Source organism: Arvicola amphibius, chromosome 9, assembly GCF_903992535.2.
Source record: "Arvicola amphibius chromosome 9, mArvAmp1.2, whole genome shotgun sequence".
NCBI classification, from domain to species: Eukaryota; Metazoa; Chordata; class Mammalia; order Rodentia; family Cricetidae; genus Arvicola; species Arvicola amphibius.
In genome coordinates, this window is record NC_052055.2 from 58,988,008 (window position 1) to 59,010,691 (window position 22,684).

Consider the following 22,684-nt stretch of genomic DNA (forward strand, 5'->3'; position numbering starts at 1 on the left):
ATATAGGTATAAAAAAGTACCACAATTATCCATCCATACTTTACTTTTATTCCCTCATTCTAACATCATGTTCTTAGATGCTCCTTCTACATGCACATGCGCCCACATGCATGCACACACACACACACACACACACACACACACACACACACACACGCCTGTAAATAGGCTATTAAACAAATAACGAAGCGCTTTCCAAACTTGGGAAGCAAAATGGCTGTCCAGTTCATGAAGCCCATAGGTCCCCAAAAAGTTGAACCCAAAGGACACCAAGACATATTATAATTTGTCTAAAGTCAAAGAAAAAGTTCCAAGATCTACAAGGGGATAAAGTCTCTGTTCGACTATCAGCATGTTCCTCAGCAACCATCTTGAAGGGAAGGAAAGAATGCAGCGTTTTAAAAATCTTGAAAAAAGAAAACTAAGCCATAACAGCAAGAGAAACACAAGATCCCTAGACCCTGCAAAGTTGAGCTTCAGAACAAGAGGTCTGGAGAGCAGGTCAGTGGGAACTGCTTACTCAGCATGTGTGGCCCTGGAAGGAGGAGAGGGGAGAGGGAAGGTGGGGCGGGGAGAGAACCCAAGAGGAGGAGGAGAGGGAAGAAGGAAGGTGGGGGGAAAGAGAACCCAAGAGGAGGAGGAGAGGGGAGAGGGAAGGTAGGGGTGGGGAGAGAACCCAAGAGGAGGAGGGGGGGAAGGGAAGGTGGAAGGAAAGGAGAAGAGAAAAAAAAAAAAAAAAAGAGAAACCAAGACAAAATGTAGACCTTTCTGAATGAACACAAGCTGAGTTCACGGCTGTCCTTGCCTTAGAGACACGCTCTAAGCGATCAAGCTTAGGAAAGAATGACTGTTATACAAATTGCATGGATTATAAACTTGCCGGGCTCCAGCCTTGGCTCGGGTTCAGGTTCTGAGGCAGGGAAGGGGCAGCTGTGTAAGGAAAGCTCAAGTGACCCCAAATAGCTCCGGGCATCTTTATTTAACAAAACTTAAACAGAGTTTTGTTTTGTTTTTTTTTAACCAGGGTAACAAGAACAGTTTTATTATTGGCTTCTATTTTTGGTTTTAGGGGATACATCGTAATTTAAGGAATACACCATGATCATTATGAAAAGCCCCATTGTTCCCCTTTATGCTTCCTCAAATACACCTTCCCACCCATGCAAAACCTTATTCTAGACATGGAGTTCAGCGTTTTTTTCAGGCTTAACTAAATATCGAGCCGGACACATCCTGCTCCAGCAACACTTTATGTCAGCTGGCAGCTACTTGTGGTTATGAAGCTAAAAAAGTAACAGACATGGTCACAATGTTTTAAGGACAGCAATATTCAAACGCAGACAATTCTTTCATGTCTGCAAGTTATGCTTTTATATGGTTACCTTTTCTACAAGAGGGTCCCACGTCTGCATCTCTCTGTAAAAGGCAGACTTTGGTAAGGCACGCTTTCGCTGCCCCACACTGCAAGCTCCTGTGTGTGGTGAAGATGGGCCTGTCCAGCCCTCATTTTGCATTGTAGTTTTTCATCTTGGAGCCTATCAGATCCTACCAACAATACTACGCTGGGTGCCCAGGGACCCTCCTCTCGACAGCGGGCACTTTTTATTCCTGAGGCTTTGCCCCTTTCCGTGTCTGTGTGGGAGAAAGCCAGTGTTCCAAGTGTTGTTTTCTCACTGCTCCTGACTATCTCCACCGCGTCAGAAAAGTTCCCAGGATTGGGAGTTGTAGTTAGTGATTCCAGATAAGAGATTTGAGATACGTTAGCGCCGCCGTGTTGAATCTTATGTGAAAAATTTCCGAGAAAGAACAGAACATCCAGGAAAATTACAGCTATTGCATGTGTGACTGACAGAGCAAAACTAAGAACTGTCCAAAGAGTCACCAGAACAACGAGAGAGAAAAGAGCCTGCAAGCTGCACGGATTTTGGTCCTTGCCAAGAGAGACTCCGATTCCATGGGGGCCCATGGAAGCCCATTGCTGATCCAAGACTAGGCTGCACGGCTCCCAAGATAAACCCACTGGAAAAGGTAAGTACATAGACACATTCAGGATCATGTAATTTCACAGCGACCACATATGAACCAATTTCAATTGCTATAAAATTACTGCAGTTGGCCATGGCGGCCCATGTCTATAATCCCAGCACTTGAGAGGCTGAGGCAGGAGGATTGGGAATATAAGACATGTCTGGCTCTATATCAAAATCTATCTCAGAAATAAGCAAGCAACTAGGACTAATTACCTACAATAATGCATTACAATGTGTTGTCATTGTTGAGACAGGGCCTTATATAGCCCAGGCTGGCCTTGAACTGATCCTCCTGCCTCAGCCTTCCAACTGCTGGGATCACTGGGCATGAGCCACTACACCAGGCATTTCTTAAAGATATAAATCATCATATTAATGCCCTAACATATGAGTAGAGGCCAGGATTAAAAATATAGTGATTTTTGTATACAAAGGTATTAAGTTACAATTTATAGCTATAAAATGCTTCATGAGCACACCATGGGGTTTTTGTTTGTTTGTTTGTTTGTTTGTTTGGTTAATTTTTTGAGACAGGGTTTCTCTGTGTAGGTCTGGCTTTACTGAAACTAACACTGTAGACCAGGCTAACCTCAAGCTCACAGAGATCTGCCTGCCTCTGCCTGCCGAGCGCTGGGATTAAAGGCGTGCGCCACCACCGCCCGGCTGTGCATCATGGTTTTACTAGCAAGAGTCTTATAGCAGAGAACCAGTGAATGGTTCAGCAGGTGAATGTGCTTGCTGCCAAGACTGTGACAACTTGACTGTCGTCCCCGGGACCCACATGGGGAAGGAGACTACAGACTCCCAAGTTGACCTCTGACCTCTACCCACACACCCTGACATTCATGCCCATACTCTACTCTATTCATACACACACCCCCAAATAAAATGTAATCTTACAGCCGGGTGATGGCAGGGCTTAATCCCTGTACTTGGGAGGCAGAGGCAGGTAGAGCTCTGTGAGTCTGAGGCCAGCCTGGTCTACAGAGTGAGTTCCAGGGCAGGCCCCAAAACTACAGAAAAAAAAAACCTATCTTGGAAAACCAGCCAAACAAGCAAACAAAATGTCAAAGATGCCTAAGTCCATCTTCACGGTCCTGATGTCAGGTTTGAGTTTAAATACACAGCAAGAGGCATATGTAACTTAGCAGTCTCTATCAAGATGTGGCCCTGCCACCAATGGCCACGCAGTTGACAGCACTGCGTGCTGTCTCTGTGGGAGACAAGATCTTCCCCTGCAGCACCAGAGTTTCATTTCAACCTTGCCCTGTCTAACACGAGAAAGTGCAGCTCCGTGGGGCCCATTGTCTGAGCAGCTAGAGAGAGGGACCCACGCCTTTCCAGAGAGTCTCCTGCTAGCGTGAGTATGTCATATCACTCAGGAAGACAAAAAACAGCCCACAGAAGGGCAGCAGTGGGCTGGAGAGATGATTACGTGGTAAAGAGCACAGGACCCAAATCACGTTCCCAACACTCCTGTTAGGTGGCTCACAATCACCTAACAGCTCCACGCGGATCTGATGCCTCTAGCCTCTCAGGCAACTTCACACACACACACACACACACACACACACACACACACACACACACACTACAATTAAAAATAAATCTTAAACATTATAAAGCAACAATAAGTTCCACCCACCAAAAACTAACTGTGGCAGTTTGAATGAAAATGCCCCCATAGGCTCACAGTGAGTGGTCTTATTTCAAAGGATTAGGACAGGTGGCCTTGTTAGAGTAGGTGTGGCCTTATTGGAGGAAGTGTGTCACTGGGGGTGGGCTTTGAGGTTTCAGATGTTTAAGTCAGGCCCATTGGTTCTCTCTTCTTGCTGCCCGCTGATCCAAACATAGACTCTAGGCTCCTCCTCCAGCTCCATGTCTGCCTGCATTGCCACCATGCTTCCCCCATGATGTAAACAGACTAAACCTCTGAACTGTAAATCCGCCTTAAATTAAATACTTTCCTTCATCAGAGTTGCCCTGGTTATGGCATCTCTTCACAGAAAGAAAGCCCTAACTAAGACACTACCTTAAACATAAATGGCATACATTCTTCACTGTTGAAAGAGGCCGCTTGTTGGTTCCCAGCTGCTCAGCAACTCAGACCCAGAATAATCACACAGAAACTGTATTAATTAAAACACTGCTTGGCCCATTAGCTCTAGCTTCTTTTTGGCCAACTCTTACATATTAATTTAACCCATCTCCATTAATTTGTGTATCACCAGGTGGCAGTGGCTTACCAGGTAAACTTCCAGCATCTGTCTCCGGCAGGGCTACATGGCTTCCCCTGACCCTGCCTCCTTTCTCCCAGCATTCAGTTTAGTTTTCCCCACCTACCTAACTTCTGCCCTATCAACAGGTCTAGGTCAAGGCAGTTTCTTTATTAACCAACAGTATTCACAATACACAGAGAGGAATCCTACATCACCTCCCTTTTTCTGTTTAAATAAAGAGGAAGGTTTTAACTTTAATATTGTTATTAAATTAAATATAAAATTACATATAACAAAACAGGCATCAAACAAGAATTACAGTTACAATTTTATATCTACTTTATTTTTTATTATAACTAAGAAAAACTATAACTATAAATTCTTCAACTCCATCAAAGACTCCAGAAGGCTATAATATTACCTAAGTAAGCAGGAAGTACTTTGTAAGCAACTTCCAAAACTCTAGAATTGACAGAGATATCATGCTACCTGGACAGTCAGCTGAAGTTTTTCCACACTATTGGAGCATCCATCTTCAACCTACAGGCCCATAGTATCCAGCAGACTTTTCCATGAAACAGGAAATTTCAAAGACAAATCTGCCTGTGTTGGCAGTTTGTCAGTCACTTTCTTCTGTGTCCTGCAGAACATCTGGCAGACTCTTTCATGAAACAGGAACCCCGAAGGATCATCTCACTTTTAGGCAAGTTCAGCAGTCATTTCTCTGTGGGTCCTGCATGTCCAGTTCAACAGTCCAGGCAAGAGCAATTTCTTGCCCAAATGGCTATCAAACTCCATAAGGAGCCTCTTTGGTGCCCATCTTCCTCTTGCAGTTCTTGGTGCTGCCAGGAGCAGACGTGTCTCATTGTCATGAAAAGTCCTAAATTCTTAAATATTTTAAATGCCATATTCTGTAGACTTTGAAAGCTTTGAAAGGTTTGAAGAATACCTAACCATCTGAAATACCTCTCTGTACATCTAGAAAATCTAACATGACTACAAGCTTGACTATTATAGACGACTATCTATTGACCTATATTTTTAAATTATACATTACATTTTTAAATGAGCTACACAGTCACAATACCAAGAGCAGAAATATACATATAACAAAATTGACTTTAAGTTTGTATCAATAGAGCAAGATTTATACCAATGAAAATCTCTGTAGCATATCCCCCTTTAAATGTAAGCAAACATTTATAAACAATATTTGGGAATATGGGCATTGTTCTCTCCAAAATGCTTCCTGTTGTTTATTGGGAAAAGTAATTTTGGGGGAGTGTTCAACATGGCCCAGTGGCTGGCCAGACCTTGGGCATCTATAGAGCCATCAGTGGCAAATGGAGCCATGGACCTTTCAGGGTATCTTGGTCCATCAAACCACATTAGCCTGGAATAAATCCACAGGTTCTCATTTTTTGTGGAAATAAAAGAAGAACCTCTTTTCCAAAGCAACATATCTTTAGATCTATATTTTGAAATTAAGATACTTTTAAAGTATATATGCTGTTTTAGCTTAGTTACCCCCAGAATCAAATGTCTCTCTGCAGTCAAAACATTCAAAGAAAACACAACAGAATATATAATCAGACTCTCTTTGCATATTCCATCTTTACGTGGCTTATTTTTCTTTACTCCTTTTAATCTGTCTATACTCTGTCTCTTTAAAGACTTTACTTTTTTAAAAAAAACCATTTACTTCTTTTTATAACTGTCAATATCCTTTTTCTTCTCTCTCCCAAGCCTATGTACATTTATCCAACATTGTAACCCATTTAGAGGTGTTTTATGTCTGAATCTGTCCTATTGTGTATCTGTAATTCTCTACTGTCTAGGAGCACTTCTTAAAATGCTAAGCACTTCTTAAAAACTTAAGCTGCAGCATTACTAGGGTATATTCAGCCTTGCCTGCTTGCTCTGCCCAGTCCAACACGGTGGAAGTCCATTCACTGCCTCTGCAATCCGTGCACATTGCCCCAGTTCCAAGTATGCAGCTGGTCTACGTTGAGCCATTAAGCATTTGTAGCAGTCTGCTCACAGACCCCATTTAAATGCTCCCTGGCTAGACCTCCCTAAACAGCCAGAGCCATTTGTGCTGGTGAACCAGAAAGCAGCTGCTTTTTTTTTTTTTGTAAAGAAGCTGCTCAGTTTTTACTGCACCTTTCTTAAAGCAGCCGCAGTGCGTCTGATGGCCGCAAGCCCATCTAGAAAAAAAACTGTGGCTACCAAAAGCCATGCTTAACTCTGTTCTTTTGTGTCTAGAATTCTTTGTTAAGCTTTTTTAGCTTTTTATGTGGATGTAGTTACCCACGTTGGGTGCCAATATTTTGAAAGAGGCCACTTGTTGGTTCTTGGCTGCTCAGCAGCTCAGACCCAGAATAATCAACAGAAACTGTATTAATTAAAACACTGCTTGACCCATTAGCTCTAGCTTCTTATTGGCTAACTCTTAGATATTAATTTAACCCATCTCCATTAATCTGTGTATTGCCACATGGCAGTGGCTTAGTGGATAAAGTTCCAGTGTCTGTCTCCAGCAGGGCTACATGGCTTCTCCTGACTCTGCTTCCTTTCTCCCAGCATTCAGTTTAGTTTTCCCTGCCAACCTAAGTTCTGCCCTATCAACAGGTCAAGGCAGTTTATTTAATATCCAATGGTAATCACAGCATACAGAGGGGAATCCCACATCATTTCACCCAAAAGCAAAGAAGAGCTAAATGGGTAAAAAATGAAACTCAACTGGCTGGGCAGCAGTGGCACACACCTTTAATCCCAGTACTCGGGGAGCAGAGGCAACCTGGTTTACAGAAGAAGTTCCAGGACAGCCAGAGCTACACAGAGAAACCCTGCCTTAAAGGGGAAAAAAAAGAAAAGAAAAGAAAAGGAGAGAAAAGAAAAGAAAGCTAACTATATACCTGAGCTTTAACATGTCAGGTAAATTTAACCAAAAGTGAGTGTGTGGAATTATGTTTTGCAAAACAGACTTTAAGTAGAAAACCTGTCCCAGGTGGCACAGTCCTCATTTAACGATAAAGAAATATAAGTATTTATGCTCCTAGAATTGACTAGCCAAAGCCCATGCCAACAGCTGGAAGGCGAGGGCTTGTTTCTGCTGTCATTACTCTTGTGGGCAGTGCTGAAGACCCAGGCGCGTGTCCTGTCACTACACCTCCCTAGGCACAGCTCAAAGGTGAGCAGGGAACCTGAGGAGCACCACAAAGTAGAAGGAAGTGATACACATGTAACAGACACATAGGGTTTTTTTTTCAACTCCATAGGGCTCCTACTACATGGTATATCACACGCAAATCTACAGCATCATGAAGATGAACGTCAAGCAGATTTCCTACAATGACTGAACCAGAACACAGCTCGTGAGCCAACTGTGGCTTGAAAGACAATTGCTCCCATGTGGACTGACTGTCACTATTAGGAGGTGTGGCTTTGTCGGAGGGTGTGTGTCACTGTGAGGGTGGCTTTGAGTTCTCATATACGCTTAAGATACGCCCAATGAGGGACAGAGTTCACTTCCTGTTGCCTGTGGATATAAATGTAGAGGTCTCCGCTCCTTCTCCAGCCCCATGTCTGCCTGAACACCACCATGAAGATAGTGGACTAAGCCTCTGAACTGTAAACCAGCCCCAGTTAAATATGTTCCTTTGTAAAAGTTGCCATGGTCATGGTGTCTCTTCACAGCAATAGAAACCCCGACTAAGACAGTGACCTTTAAGTCAAAGGGAAATAAAAAAAGATCCTGAAGAGTAGGAGAGATGGCTCAGCCCTCAAGAAAGTGTCGTTTAATCTAAGCACCCACATCAGGCAACTCACAGCTGCCTGCAACTCCAATCCAAAAGACCCGACACCTCCTTCTGTCTCCATGGCCATGCACATACACAAATATATAAAAAAAATCTTCAAAACAAGAACCTAAAAAAAGTATTGAGAGGGGCTATAAAGACAGTTCAGTTGATGGAGGATCTAACGTCCCTCTGACCTCCCTGGGGTCATGCAGGCACATGGAGGATCTAACGCCCCTTCTGGCTTCTCTGGGAACATGCACACACGTGGAGGATCTAACACCCTCAGACCTCCCTGGGAACATGTACACACGTGGAGGATCTAATGCCCTCTGACCTCCGTGGGAACATGTACACATGGAGGATATAGTGCCCCCTTCTGACCTCCCTGGAAACATGTACACATGTGGAGGATCTAACGCCCCCTCTGGCCTCCCTGGTGTCATGCGTGGAGGAGCTAACGCCCCCTTTGGCCTCCCTGTGAACTTAAGAGAAAGCTATCTTGAGATAGGGGCTAGCAAGATAGCTTAGGTGGGAAAGTGCTTGCCTTGACACAGGAGGACCCGAGTTTAATCCCCCAAAACCACATTAAAAGCAAAAAGCTGGCTATAGTTGCAATCCCCAACACTCAAGAGGTGGATACAGACAGGTCCTTGGTGTTCACCAGCCGCAATCCTGGCCTATATGGCCAAGGATAGTGTGAAACCCTGTCTCAGAAAGTAAGGTGGGAGCCGGGTAATGGTAATACACACCCTTAACCCCAGCACTTGGGAGGCAGAGGTAGGTGGATCTCTGTGAGTGCAAGTCCATCCTGGTATACAGAGCAAGTTCCAGGGCAGCCAAGGTTATACAAAAACCCTGTCTTGAAAAATCAAAAAAAAAATTGTGAGATGGGAGCTGGTGGGAGGGCTCAGTGGGCTCAGCACTTGTCAGACAAGCTGGACAACCCAGTCCAGTCTCCTTCCCACAGTGGAAGGAGAGTGCCAACTCCCACATTAGATGGCTCACAGCCACGTGTAACTCCAGCTCAGGACGATCTGATACCCTCTTCTGGATTCCTTGGGCACCCACATATGCATTATATAACATTCACACAAATACATACAGAAATAAAAATGTAAACTAGAAGAATAGTATAAAATAGCAATGACTCATACTTAAGTTCTGAGCATAGATGGCTTTTCCCTGTTTCCCCAGCTATCAATCTACAATTTTTAGGGCTCTTACAGGAAAATTTATTTTCAGGAAAAAAAAAAAAAAACAGAAAACAAACCAGCCTTTGCCTTCAGCCCTTTGTACAGCCCTTGTGACTCGTGATTTTATTTATTCATTGGCTTTTTAAGATTTACCTACCAGCCAGTTGTTGTGGCGCACACCTTTAATCCCAGCAAGGGGAGGCAGTGGTGGATCTCTGTATGTTTGACGCCAGCCTGCTCTACAAAGTGAGTTCCAGGACAACCAGGGGCTACACCGTTAGACTTCTTTCCCACCTCTCAAAAACAAACAAACTGCAAAACCAAAACCAACGTCTCTAGCTCCTCCTGTGGGTTTTTGGTTTTTTGAGACAGGGTTTCTCTATGTAGCCTTGTAGACCAGGCTGGCCTTGAACACACAGAGATCTGCCTGCCTCTCAAATGCTGAGATTAAAGGTATGTCTCACCACCACCCAGCTTCTCCTGAGGTTTTACGTTATCAGTTTCCGTGGTGAGAATGGAATGGAATGGCCTCCATAGACTCACGTGTTTGAGTGTTGGTCCCCAGTTGCTGGAACCGTTTGTTCTCTCTCTCTCTCTCTCTCTCTCTCTCTCTCTCTCTCTCTCTCTCTCTCTCTCTCTCTCTCTCTCTCTCTCTCTCTCTCTCTCTCTCTGTCCCCTTTCCCCTTTGTGTTTGTGGACTGGACCCGGCTCTCAGCTGCTGCTCCAGTGTCATCCCATGATAACAGACTTACCCTCTAGGACTGTAAATTCTTTCTGGTCGTGGTGTCTTATCACAGTACTAAAAAGTGAGTAAGATAAGTTGCAATCCTTTCCATGATACTTCCAGAGCTAACTACAAAAGAGAGGAAAAGGAAGGAAAAAACAACAACCAAGTTTCTTAGCAACCCTTGAGAGGTGGTGTTCAGTCTACCCCAATCGCATAAAAGGCAATCACTAAGGCACTTAAATTTGGCTCTCCTTGGACTTGTCTTGTTCTTTTCCTGAGCCTTTTTCTGCAAATCAACTCCCCTCCACATCCGCTCCCCTGCTTAAGTCTATCTACAAATCTTTAGCTCACCTGGGTTTGACACCCACTGTTGTCCCTTGACAGAGTGCAAACCGGGCACTCAGGGGGCCGGGGCAGGAGGGGTCCAAGCTCATCCTTAGCTCCATAATGAGGCTTGAGATACATAATGAGGCTACATGAGACCCTGTCTCAAAACCAAAGCAACACAACTGGGGATGGATCAGCGGAGAAGGCGTCGCCGCCAGTCCTAACTGAGAGCCAGAGACCTAACTCCCAAAAGTTGTCCCCTGTCCTTCACACGCGCACTGTCTTGGGTATTTGAATACTTGGTCCCTATTGGTTGTCTGTTTAGGGAGGGTTAGAAGGTGTGGCCTTATACCTTTAATCCCGGCACTCAGGAAGCAGAAGTAGGCAGATCTCAGCAAGTTCCAGGACAGCCTGATCAACTAAATTTCAGGACAGTCAGGGCTACATAGTGAGATCATACTGGGGGGAGAGGTGTGGTCTCACTGAAGGAAGTATGTCACTAGGGGTGGGCCCTGAGGTTTCAAAACATGCCCGTCATTTAAGCGTCTTTCTGTCTCCTGCTCACAGTTTGAGATGTGAGTTCTCGGCTATTCCTGCCACCATGACACCTTCATTCTCACCAGGCTGCTTGCTATTCAGCCATCAAGGACTCTGCCCCTCTGGAACTGTAAACCAATTAAACGCTTTCTTCATAAGTTGCTTTGCTCATGGTGTTTATCACAACAACAGAAACTAACACAGTTGTGGTATGTGTTGGTGTGCTCTCAGAAGCAAGCACATGTACCATCCATACTAGTACGTGTACTACGGCAGTACACCGTAGTGTGGCACCTGCACTATGAGACCGTTTGTGAGCCGGGCAAGGACCTGGAGATTTAAACACACAAAGACACACAGACAGAGACACGGGTCATCCTTGAAGCATGAATGCCAACTTTATTGTGCACCAGAGCAGCTTATATATGGATCCTTAACTGATAGCCACGCCCCAGCCAAACCCACCAGAAACCACTCCCTTGCCATCAGGAACTCCTGAGGGTCTTGTGCTCAAAGCAGCTGCAAACACAGGAAAACAAGTTGTTTTGCTCAGAGCAGCTGCAAGCATAAGTTGTTTACAGAAAATTCAGGGTCTGGGTCCACATCCCCCAACAAATGCACACACACACAAACATACACACACAATGGTAGAGAAAAGGTTTTTGTTGTTTTAGACGGGCTCTCCCACTATTTTTCCTTGACTAGCATGAAGCTCACTATGTAGAACAGACTGGCCATCCCCCTGCCTCTGTCTCTGCTGGGATTAAAGGCAGCACCACCAGGCCCAGCCTCATAATAGCTTAATTTTTCATAGTTCCAAACTGGAAATAATCTAGTCATATGCCAACAAGTGATGAGATGAACAAATGTAGGGGTGACAGAGAAGGAATAAAATGGCCCCGAATCCATCGTCTGCTTTCAGAAACAAAAACCAAAAGGGGCTGGAGAGATGGTGGCTCAGTGGTTAAGAGCACCGGCTGCTTTTCCATAGGTCTTGAGTTCAATTACCAACAACCACATGACTCACAATTATCTATAGCTGTTAAAAAAGTGCAAAAAAAGTGTGCCTGGCCAGCTCATAAAAGCACTAGCAGTACACCCAGTGAGCAGGTAAACACAATTGCAGCACTGTGACCCAGAAGCAATGACAGAATTACTAGAAGCCAGTAGGCCCTGGCCTGGGGTGCTCAGCACAGCTGTAGAAACGAGAGACCCTCCCTCGGCAAGGCGGAGGGGAGCCTGCTGTTGACACTTGTCCTTCTACAGGGGTGATCGACATGTGCACACATGTGAACACACAATTAAAATAAAATTCTGGGCAGTGGGGGCGGTACATGCCTTTAATCCCAGCACTTTTGGGGGACGGGAGCAGAGGCAGGCGGATCTCTGAATTCCAGGCCAGTCTGGTCTACAGAGTAAATTCCAGGACAGAAAGAGCTACACAGAGAAACCCTGTCTTGAAAAACCAAATAAATAAATGAACAAATAAATAAAATTTTAAAATGAAAAAACTGCATATGCTCTAGCACACACATGTGCACACACATGTGCTCACACACACACTCATGGACTGGTTGTTATAATACTTGTTATAATACAGGCCTCTCTATTCTACAGTTGGGATGGGGGTGTTTCCTGTGTCACTGTGTACATCAGCCTGGTCCCACAGACTTCACACACCTCTGCCTACCTTTGCTTCCTCAGTGCTGGGGTTAAGGTGTGTGCCACCAGGTCCTGCTGTTGGAATTGCATAAGTGTAGGGTATATAGTGTGAGTGGACTTTAAATCACCCCTATACACCCCTCCCTGGGTTAGGATCAGTGATGGAGTAGTTGCTCGTCATGCATGAGGCCCTGGGCTTAACCCTTTGTACCATCCACGTCCACCATCAAATAAAAGAAAGATCCAAAAGAGAACACAGCTCCGCGGGTCCCCAGCACACTTGTGCTTTAGAATGTGAGTTGTTCCCTTCTCTGATGCTGACACTGACCTGCCAATTGTCAGATGCTATGGCTGTCTCACTCCATTTCATCTGGAAACCGGTGGAGTGGCATTCTTGATCAGACTTGCAGAGCTGCGTGAATGTATTAGTGTCTCAATTCTTCCAGTTGTGTCTATGATTCTATTGCCATTCACACATCAAAAGCTCCGTGTTTCACTTAGAATTGCTTTGATAGCTCACTTAATTTCATTAAGACCTGTTCAAGCACTCAGTAGAAACAGAAGCAAATGATTTAATAAACAATACAAGAAGTCTGTGCAGCAAGGCTTTTGTGACTGAGGTCTGTGATCTCAGCACTTGGGAGGTCAAAGCAGGATCAAGAACTCAAGGCCAGCTTGGTCTAACAACAAGTTTGGCAAAAAACCCAGAACACTCCCACCAAGACAGATTCTTGCAGCTATAAACTGGTGGGCTTATAAGACTCCCCGGGGTGCAAATGTGACTCTCCTGAGCACTAGTTTACCCTGAGAGGCTGTTACATAACAGCCAGGTGTAATGAAGGTGAAGAATGACAATTGCACTTTAAACGATAGGCGGGTCAAACAGTGACTTAGCAGAAATCCCTGATTAATTATTAACCTATGAAAGCCTCTCTTTAAAAAGGAACTTGGGAAATTGTTGACTGAGGCTAGGCTGAGATCCCTTTCACTTCCTTTATTTAAAAGAAAAAGAAAAAGAAAAGGACGGGGTGGGGTGCAGTGGGGAGAGGAGAAAGGAGGAGGCTAAATTATGATAGAGGGGTCTCAGTCAAACATCCCGTGGGCTCTAATCCACGCGGGGACTCTCCTCAGGAGTGACTTGCTGACTGGCTGGGTGGGTGATGTAACAAACCGAGGCAGAAACCTTGCCGCTGCCTCTAGACCCAAACAAGGCCAGGCAGGACCAGATCGGAGTTCTGGCTGCAATTCTCCTGAGGAACCACGAGGGACAGCCCTGGGCCACTGCGCACCCAGCTGTGCCAACTTTTGCCTCATCTCCTGGGTGGGTGGGGAGGGAATCTTGGGTTTTGTTTTTCTGCTCGGCGGCTCCACCTTCCTTCCTGGTTGGCTCTGGAACGCGGCCCGGAGCCTGCGCCCTGCTCCTCCAGAGGACTGCTCCGGGCTGTGGCCCTTTCTCCTCCATTCGCCGCGATGTCGCTCGCCATCCTGGTCCTCCGGCTGGTTGTCGGCATCCTGACGTTTCCCATGTATCTGCTGAACCTTTTAGGCATGTGGAACTGGATATGCAAAATGTGGTTTCCCTACTTTCTGTCGCGGTTCACGGTGACATACAACGAGCAGATGGCGAGCAAAAAGAAGGAGCTTTTCAGCAACCTGCAAGAGTTCGCGGGCCCCTCGGGGAAGCTGTCGCTGCTGGAGGTGGGCTGCGGCACCGGGGCCAACTTTAAGTTTTATCCCCCCGGGTGCAGGGTGACCTGTGTCGACCCTAATCCAAGCTTTGAGAAGTTCTTGTTCAAGAGCGTCTCAGAGAACCGGCAGCTGCAGTTCGAGCGCTTCGTGGTGGCAGCCGGGGAGAACATGAGCCAGGTGGCTGATGGCTCCATGGATGTGGTGGTCTGCACCCTCGTGCTGTGCTCGGTGAAGAACCAGGAGAAGATTCTGCGCGAGGTGTACCGAGTGCTGAGGCCGGTGAGTGACAGATGAGGACTAACCCTAACCCTAACCCCAAGGGTGGTCCTGTCAATTTTGGGTGTATACTAAACTAAAAAGTACACTTAAAAAAAAAAAATCAGGGAAGGATTTTTTTTTTTTTGAAAAAGAGGCAGAGGCAGGCGGATCTCTGTGAGTTCGAGACCAGCCTGGTCTACAAGAGCTAGCTCCAGGACAGGCTCCAAAGCCACAGAGAAACCCTGTCTCGAAAAACCAAAAAAAAAAAAAAAAAAAAAAAAAAAAAAAAAAAAAAAAAAGAAAGAAAGAAAAGGAGTGGTGGAGAATGACAAATGTAAGGATTGACAAATCAAAATTTAAAAAGTTCTAAACTGCTGCAGAGGCAAGAGCCTGCAGGACAGCTCAAATGTCGAACTTGGTAACAGTAGCTCCCAAAACAGGTTCATGTCCCCCCCCCCCCCAATTAAAAAACATTCCAAGTGCCAACACTGAGGAGGCAGAGGCAGACTGATCTCTATGAGTTTGAGGCCAGCCTGGTCTACATAGTGAAGCCCAGGCCAGCCCAGGCTACACACCGAAACCCTGTCTCAAAAACCCCAAACCAAACAGCAATTGGCAAGTCACTAAGGACAATGGGTTTGTTTCTTAAAACTGATCAGAGTTAAAAACAAACAAACAAAAACCAAGATGAGCAACTGGGCAAGATCAGGAACACAAATTAAAGTAGCCATTGTATGAGAAAGACCTAGAGGCTATTTTTAACCGTGACACTGTCTGAGACATAGTCTAGGTACTGGGGTGGATCTGGGAAGGGTCCCCCATACAGCAAAAGTTTTTGAAGACACTTGACATATCAAAGTATCAAGTGAGCATAATTTTATCTACTAAAAATTTATCTACAGCTACACATGTGCAAAACCTTGTCCATCACAAGGATAGTCATTAATGGAGCACTGGCATTAGTGGAAATGGGAGAAAACCTGTCTGTGGATGGGAGGTTGTCACATAGTCAGGAACGCTGTAGCTATTAAAAAGTTGGCTGGGTGTGGTGGTACACACATAAACCCAGCGAAAGTCAGTGTCTGGGAGGCTGGGGGCTCAGCATAGTCTCTCTGGCACAAGGACAGGTGAGTAGCGATCAAACTAGCAGGTAGCCACACCTGACACACACCAGTCATGGCCTCGGTTGTCTTCCTTAGCGTCTATGGCTGCTCAATCGAGCCTAGATCATCATGACAGCCTCAGTTTACCCTAACCATTACCCTCTGAAGCAGGTACTTGTGCTCATCCTTTCAGAAAAGAGGTTTAAGAAATGCACCCAAAGCCGGTTGGTGGTGGCGCACGCCTTTAATCCCAGCACTTGGGAGGCAGAGGCAGGCAGATCTCTGAGTTCGAGGCCAGCCTGGTCTACAAGAGCTAGTTCCAGGACAGGCTCTAGAAACTACAGGGAAACCCTGTCTCGAAAAAACCAAAAAAAAAAAAAAAAAAAAAAAAAAAAGAAATGCACCCAAGTTACACAGCAATGGCTATGAATTCAGGTCTCATTCTTACTGAATTGTGCTAGGCTGGCCTGAAACTCTGTAAGTAGACCAGGCTGGCTGTGAACTCACAGAGATCTGCCTCCCAAGTACTGGATTAAAGACGTGCACCACTACACCCTACCCAGGTCCACCTCTTCGGTGAGAATATCGCTGCCATCTTCCGGATCTCGGCATTTCTGCCCCTTTGCTGTCCCTAGACACTGAGGCTCTTCCTCAGCTCTCCTTCCACATATATATCCTCCCCAACAGTCTCACGTGTCCTGAGTGTCCTGCATGCCTGCTCAGATTTCCTAATCTCAACACCCCTGCAGAGTTTGTTCCGCCCCACTTTGCCAAGCTCCGGGACTATTCACAGACATAGCAAACCCATCTCTGCTTTTCTTCCTGTCTCCTGCCCTAGCCTGAGGAAATGACAATTTGGTTTTTCGTTTTTACTAGGAAATTTGGTTTTCTATTCTTAAACATACGCTTTACCTGAACTTGTCTGTATAATTTGGGGTAACTACATCTCTAAACTGAAATCTATCTGGAACTCTGCCTTTGGGTGGCCAGGACCAGAGTAGCTTGGCAAAGGCCAGCAAAAGGGAGATGCGTTTCTTTCCTCCCTCCGAAACGCACTGGGCTGCTTAGGTAGCATGTCCATGCCCTACGTGGGCTGCAGGTGAAAAATCAAAGTGCAGTTTCTCCCCTAAAGGCGATATCACTTACCATCCCTGGCTGGGTAAAACCGAAGGATAAAATGCTGCCCTGGGTGCCATTTGCATTCTGAATGAAGTAACAGTCCGGTCTACACAGCACATGCAGGTAGGCTCCTACTCTCCGACAGCTCCTGCGTTTGCAGCACTTACAGCCAGTGTCTGGGGACATTTTGCTGGTGAATTGAAAGATTTTTTGTTCTGTTTTGTTTTTAAGGGTAAGAGTAGAAGTCGGCTGTGGTAGAACACAGCTGCTATGCCTGCTCGAGGCAGGAGGACTGGGGGTTCAAGACCAGCTAGTGCCAGGATGAGTTTGCTGTGTAGTGAGCTTGAGGCCGACCGGGCTGATGTCCTGAGACTGTTTCGCAAGTCAAGGAATAACAACAACAAAAGACAGAAGAGGGGAGGCGGCCTGTAAGACAGCGCAGCCAGCAAAGGCGCTGCAGTCAAGTCTGCTGCCCTGAGGTCCACGTGGTGGGAGAAGAGAACACACGTGTGCACACACTTACACACGCACTTGTGTTTTCACACTCAGACAAAATTAATGTAACGAAAAATTTAAACAAAAAGAGGGACTTGGTATTAATTCATTCATGAAGCATCTGTGTAGCAAACATGAGAGAGGAGTCAGAACTCTGAGCACCAAAGCGCAACAGTAAAACAGCAAGATTGTGAAGGAGCAACGACAGATATAAAAATAAGAGAAACCTGGCAAGTTTCCTTGTGTAGACTCTCCTTGTGGAGAAAGACTGCCTGAAGTTAACCACTGTTGCTGTCCACACATGTGTGTGTGCACACACTAATTCTAGAACAGGCGAGTCAGAAACCGGCAGCTCTCTGGGGCCACTGGCCAGTTAGCCTAGCCAAGGTGGCAAAATCCAGCCAGTGAGAAGCTGGGTCAAAAGTGGGGACTGCCCCGAGAAGCCATATACCGGAAGTTGTCTTCTGACCTCCACACAAAGCCCTACACATGGGCACTCACACATGAACACTCAGGTAAAAATACACTTATCTTTAAGGTTCTTAGTAGGTATAAAATCTTTTTACTAGAAAGCTTGTGTACTTGGGTTCCTTTTAGGTCTGTCTGTTGATACCCATCCTTGTTTGCTCATGGAAACAACTGTTTTTTTTTTTCCCTTAAGGAACCGTCACTTTATTACAATGTGATTATATTAGCTAGATGTCATGACTCACACCAACAGCCCCAGCCCCAGGGCCCGCAGAGGCAGGAGGATCAAGGTCAGCCAGTACATACAGTGTCCTCTAGGTGCCGGCGGGAGGGAGGAAGCCCCTTCCTGTGTCCAGCGCCAGGCTGAGGGTAGAGGTGGGGAAGCAGGCAGGGCTCTCTGCAGCAGTGGAAACCCTAAGACACATCCTTCTCAGGCGTGCTAGTTCCAAGTGTAAAGGCGAGTCAATTTCTCCGAAGGGCAATTTGAAAACTTCTACCAAGGTGTTTTAGAAGGCACCCACCACGGACTCAGCCCCGCTTGTAAACAATGTAGCTGTTTGGAAATTACAAGTGCTCCCAAGATTGGTAGACATTAATGCTGGTTACAGTGAAACACTGGGAAAAGCCTAACACTTCAGATCATCCTGCCTTAGCCTCTCTTGTGTGGAGACTCCAGGCATGGACTATCTTGCCCAGCTAGCGCTGTATAAAATGTGACCGAAATTCAAACTACATTACCCGTTACCTAACTCCATTATAATTTACCGGTGAATTCTCAAAGTTGACCTCAGGCCCTGAAATTTGATGCTTCACACATCTTGTAAAGCTGTTTCCCCAGAACCAGTATCTTTAAAATGTGTGTGTATGTGTGTGTGTGTGTATTCTTTCTCAGGGAGGTGCTTTCTACTTCATGGAGCACGTGGCGGATCAGCGGTCCACCTGGAATTACTTCTGGCAGCAGGTTCTGGATCCTACCTGGTTCCTTCTCTTTGACGGATGCAACCTAACGAGAGAGAGCTGGAAGGCCCTGGAGCAGGCCAGCTTCTCGAAGCTCAAGCTACAGCACATCCAGGCTCCGCTGTCCTGGGTTTTGGTGCGACCCCACATCTACGGGTACGCTGTGAAATAGTGGGATGGGCTCAAGGCCGAAGCCCTGCCAGGGCTCAAGGCTTCAGTTTAGATGCAAACTTTAACCTGGGAGAGGCGAAGTCCACTTCATTCTGTGTAACCATTTCCTACATTCTCTCTCAAAACCAAATCAAAACGGCTCTGAACCCCCTTCACAGCGACCAATGGTCTCCAAGCCTTTGAGAATAAAGCAGCTGACAGTTTGCAAACTGAACAAATCAACTCCAGCTAAGTGAAAATCCACGTCTGACTAACAGAAAATCTTCCCCCCAGAAAATGAAATCTGAACCCACTTGCTGCCCTGGTGTCTCTGCTCTGGCTTTCGCTGTCCTGTGCTCTCAGGTCAGCAGCTTTCTGTCTTTTGGTTCAGTGGTTCACCAAATCCTGCTGCACCACACAGTTTTTATGATGCTCCAGCATCACCGCGGGACTGCACCCGGCCACTGGCATTCTGGGGTTAATTATCCAGCACGTGCTTTGTTGAACATAAGAGACTCTAGGCAGTGAAAGGGTGGCCCCTGCAGTTAGGGAAAATGGGCACACCGTGCGGGGGGACTCTAAATGCAATCCCTAAATGTAGTGGGCAGGGCCTGGGGGATTCTTCTGACCAAATTCCCCTGGCACTGAACTGGGTGAGGTGGTGCATGCCTTTAATCCCAGCACCTAAGAGGAAGATTTCAGTAATCTCTGAGCTCTGGACCAGCCTGGTCTACAGAGTGAGTTCTAGGACAGGCAGAGAGACACAAGAAAATCCTGGGGGTGGGGGGAGGAAAAAGCCCACCGGTCCTGGAAGGAAAGCACAGACATCATTGTGTATGCACTGAGGGTGAGCCTGGGTGGGCCACTCGAGGGTCTCAGCTACAGTTTGTATGGATGTAAACAAATATATTTTCTGAGATGCAGAAGTCCTATTTTGAATATCAACTCAATAAATTCACATTCCTTTAAGAAATGGAAATAGTCTAATACTTGGCTGGCTTGTCTTCATTTGTGTCTTAGCGTCTGAGAAGGAAACGTCACCTTAGACAAGGAAGGCATTTGAACGCACACATGTGTTTTTCTGCATCCAGGTATGATGCACAACATACAAGGGATGGCCCTTGATGCTGGGACCAGATCAGCTTAGAGGTGACTGAGGGGTGAAGGGAAGGGCCTAGTCCTTCTGGGAGGGGGAAGACATCCTGGCAGCAGCCTGGGCAGCTTGTCACATCGTATCACAGTCAGGAACCTGAGAGTGGAGAGAACTGGGACCAGACCATAAAAAATCAAGTGATTCATTTTCTTCAGCAGGGTTACTAAAGGTTTCACAGTCTTCCAAAGCAGCCCACTGGCTGGGGACCAAGTGCTCAGGCCCACGAGCCTGTGGGGACATTTAGCATTCAAATGACCACACACAGCTAGACTTCAGCCATTTTGGTGTGGGCATGTGGTTATTATTATTATTATTTTTTGGTTGTGGTGTCGTAGTAGGGATTGAACCAAGGGCTGTGGGCATGCTAGGCAAGGCTATACCGTTGAACTAGGTCCTTGTCCTAAAATAAGAATTGTGTGTTGGCGGTTTTAATACAGGGTCTCACTATGGATCATTGGCTGGCCTCAGACTCAAGGATCCACCTGCCTCTGCCGCCTGAGTGCCAATCAAAGCCATGCGCCCCCACAGCCACCCTGAATGAGTTTTGAGAAGCTTCAGTGCAGGGATCCCGTTTGTGAAAGCAGAGAATGAAGAAAGACAGCTCATGGCTCTGCCTCTCCCACATAAATCAGCATTGTTGTCAGAACCTGGATAGCTCCCTCTTCAGTTCTGGGAGGTTTGCAAAGGCGCAGGTGTGCCTCATGGCATTGGACGGTGTCGCAGGGTGTCCAGGCCTGTGAAGAGGCACGGTGACCATGGCAACTCTTATAAGGAAAACATTTAATTGGGGTGGTTTGCTTAGTTTCAGAGGTTCAGTCCTTTATCATCATTACAGGGATCATGGCAGCGTGCAGCAGACATGGTGCTGGAGAAGGAGCCGAGAGTTCTATATCTTGCAGGCAACAGGAGGTCAACTGAGATTCTGGGCAGTAGCCTAAGCACAGGAAACCACAAAGCCTCAAAGTGGCACACTTCTTCCAACAAGGCCATACCCACTCAACAAAGTCACACCTCCTAACAGTGTCACTCTCTATGAGAGTATAAGGGGCAATTACATTTAAACTACCACATTCCCCTTGAAGTCCACACCCCACAGTGACACACTTCCTCCAACAAGGCCATACCCTTTCCAATAAAGCCACACCTAATAGTGCCACCCCCTATGAGATTATGGGGGCCAATTATGTTCAAACTACTGCAGAAGGTAACAGCCCAGTGCAGAGGACTAGCTAAGTCCTTGCCTGAATGGCATGGCAAACAGCCCCACTTCTGCTATAGAAGTTAAGGCTAGAGAAATTAACACAGAAGTTTATTACAGCTGTGGCAGAGGTGGTTCCAGAAGCCCTCAAACTGCACAATTCGTTTGACTGCATATTACAGATATCTGCATATTACAGATTTTCTCCTTCATTGAAGAAAATACATTTAAAGCCACTATGAACAGGGCTGGAGAGATGGGTCAGCAGTTAAGAGCACTGGCTGCTCTAACAGAGGACCTGCATTTAGGTCCCAGAACCCATATGGGGTGACTCACAACCACATAGAACTCAGGCTGCAAGTCTCTGAAGCTTACATGTTTCTGCTCCTTCACAGTCCCATGGCTAACATGAGCCCACAGCCATGGCTCCCCACTCTTGCACACTGAGCCATCTCTAGCCCTGGTCGAAATATATATATATACATATATAGGCTTCCATTTCAAATAAAGCCTGAATTATATTTTTCTATGTCACTTCAGTTTAATTCTGAGCCTCCTCTGGGACGATAGGATGATAAAGGTAGAGAGAGTTTCCAACCCCTTTGTAGGTGTAAGTAAGGAAGTCATAATAGACTGGAATAAAGGATAAATATTTATTTGAGAACACTCACACAGTAAAGGTAGAGAGCTGGTGTGGTCTTTTGTCCTAGGGACACAGGAAGAAACAACTGGCTGGCTGCCTGGGCAGTCACCCAAAGTCTCATTTACAATGTTGGGGCAACCAGCTTTCACTGAGGCCTAGAGTATCTGACAGGCCATTTTAAAAAGCAGCAAGATTTGAAAGACTGTCCTATCCTGTCTTGGCAAAGTTCAGCAGTCACTTTTGCTTATATTGGTGTAGAAGGGTCTTCTGTCTAGGTGTTACTTTCATTGGTTAAATAAAGAGACTGCCTTGGCCTAGTTGATAGGGTGAACTCAGGTAGGTGAGGAAGACAGAACAGAATTCTGGGAGGAAGGAGGCAGCGTGGCAGATGCCATGGCTCTCCTCTCTGAGCTGGTTAGACTCATGGTAAGCCACAGTCAAGTGGCGATATACATTAATGGAGATGGGTTAAACAAATATGTAAGAGTTAGCCAATAAGAGGTTAGAACTAATGGGCCAGGCAGTGTTTAAATGAACACAGTTTCTGTGTAATTATTTCAGGTATAAGCTAGCTGGGTGGCTGGGAGCTGAGTGGGAAGCAGCCCGCCACTCCTTTTACAACCCTGTATCCTGTTTTTTTTTCTAGTTTGAACAGTGCACATATTGTCAGCAGTTGAGGCAAGAGCAGTTCTTTGCCCAAAGGCCAGTTTTGCCAATAAGTGGCATAGAAAACAAGCTCCAAGTGGAGTGTCTTTGATGTTCAACATTCTCAAGAATAAATTTGTGCTGCCAGGAGCAACCATGTCTAATTTTAACACAATCCTGAGTTATTTAAGTGCCATGTTCTACAGGTCTTTGAAGTGTTTGAAGATTACCTGTCTATGTAGAGTACATCTCTATACATCAAGACCCTAACAGTACTAGTATAACAAACATGGGTGACTATTAATCTG

At 46.0% G+C, this 22,684-nt stretch overlaps 1 protein-coding gene across 1 annotated transcript; it reads left to right on the top strand.

Moving 5' to 3' along the window:
- The first annotated feature begins 13,862 nt into the window (after window positions 1-13,862).
- Window positions 13,863-19,724, top strand: Mettl7a (methyltransferase like 7A). The gene is made up of 2 exons (XM_038343444.2): window positions 13,863-14,466; window positions 18,523-19,724. Exons 1-2 carry the CDS (start codon window positions 13,969-13,971, stop codon window positions 18,757-18,759), a joined length of 735 nt encoding a protein of 244 aa, XP_038199372.1. The 5' UTR covers window positions 13,863-13,968; the 3' UTR covers window positions 18,760-19,724.
- Window positions 19,725-22,684: the final 2,960 nt, after the last annotated feature.

What these genes read in the sequence shown, in the direction of transcription:
- Mettl7a (XM_038343444.2), top strand. Translation starts at nt 13,969, where the DNA reads ATGTCGCTCGCCATCCTGGTCCTCCGGCTGGTTGTCGGCATCCTGACG. An exon ending in TGTACCGAGTGCTGAGGCCG is followed by an intron (nt 14,467 to 18,522) that starts GTGAGTGACAGA and finishes ATTCTTTCTCAG; the next exon opens with GGAGGTGCTTTCTACTTCAT.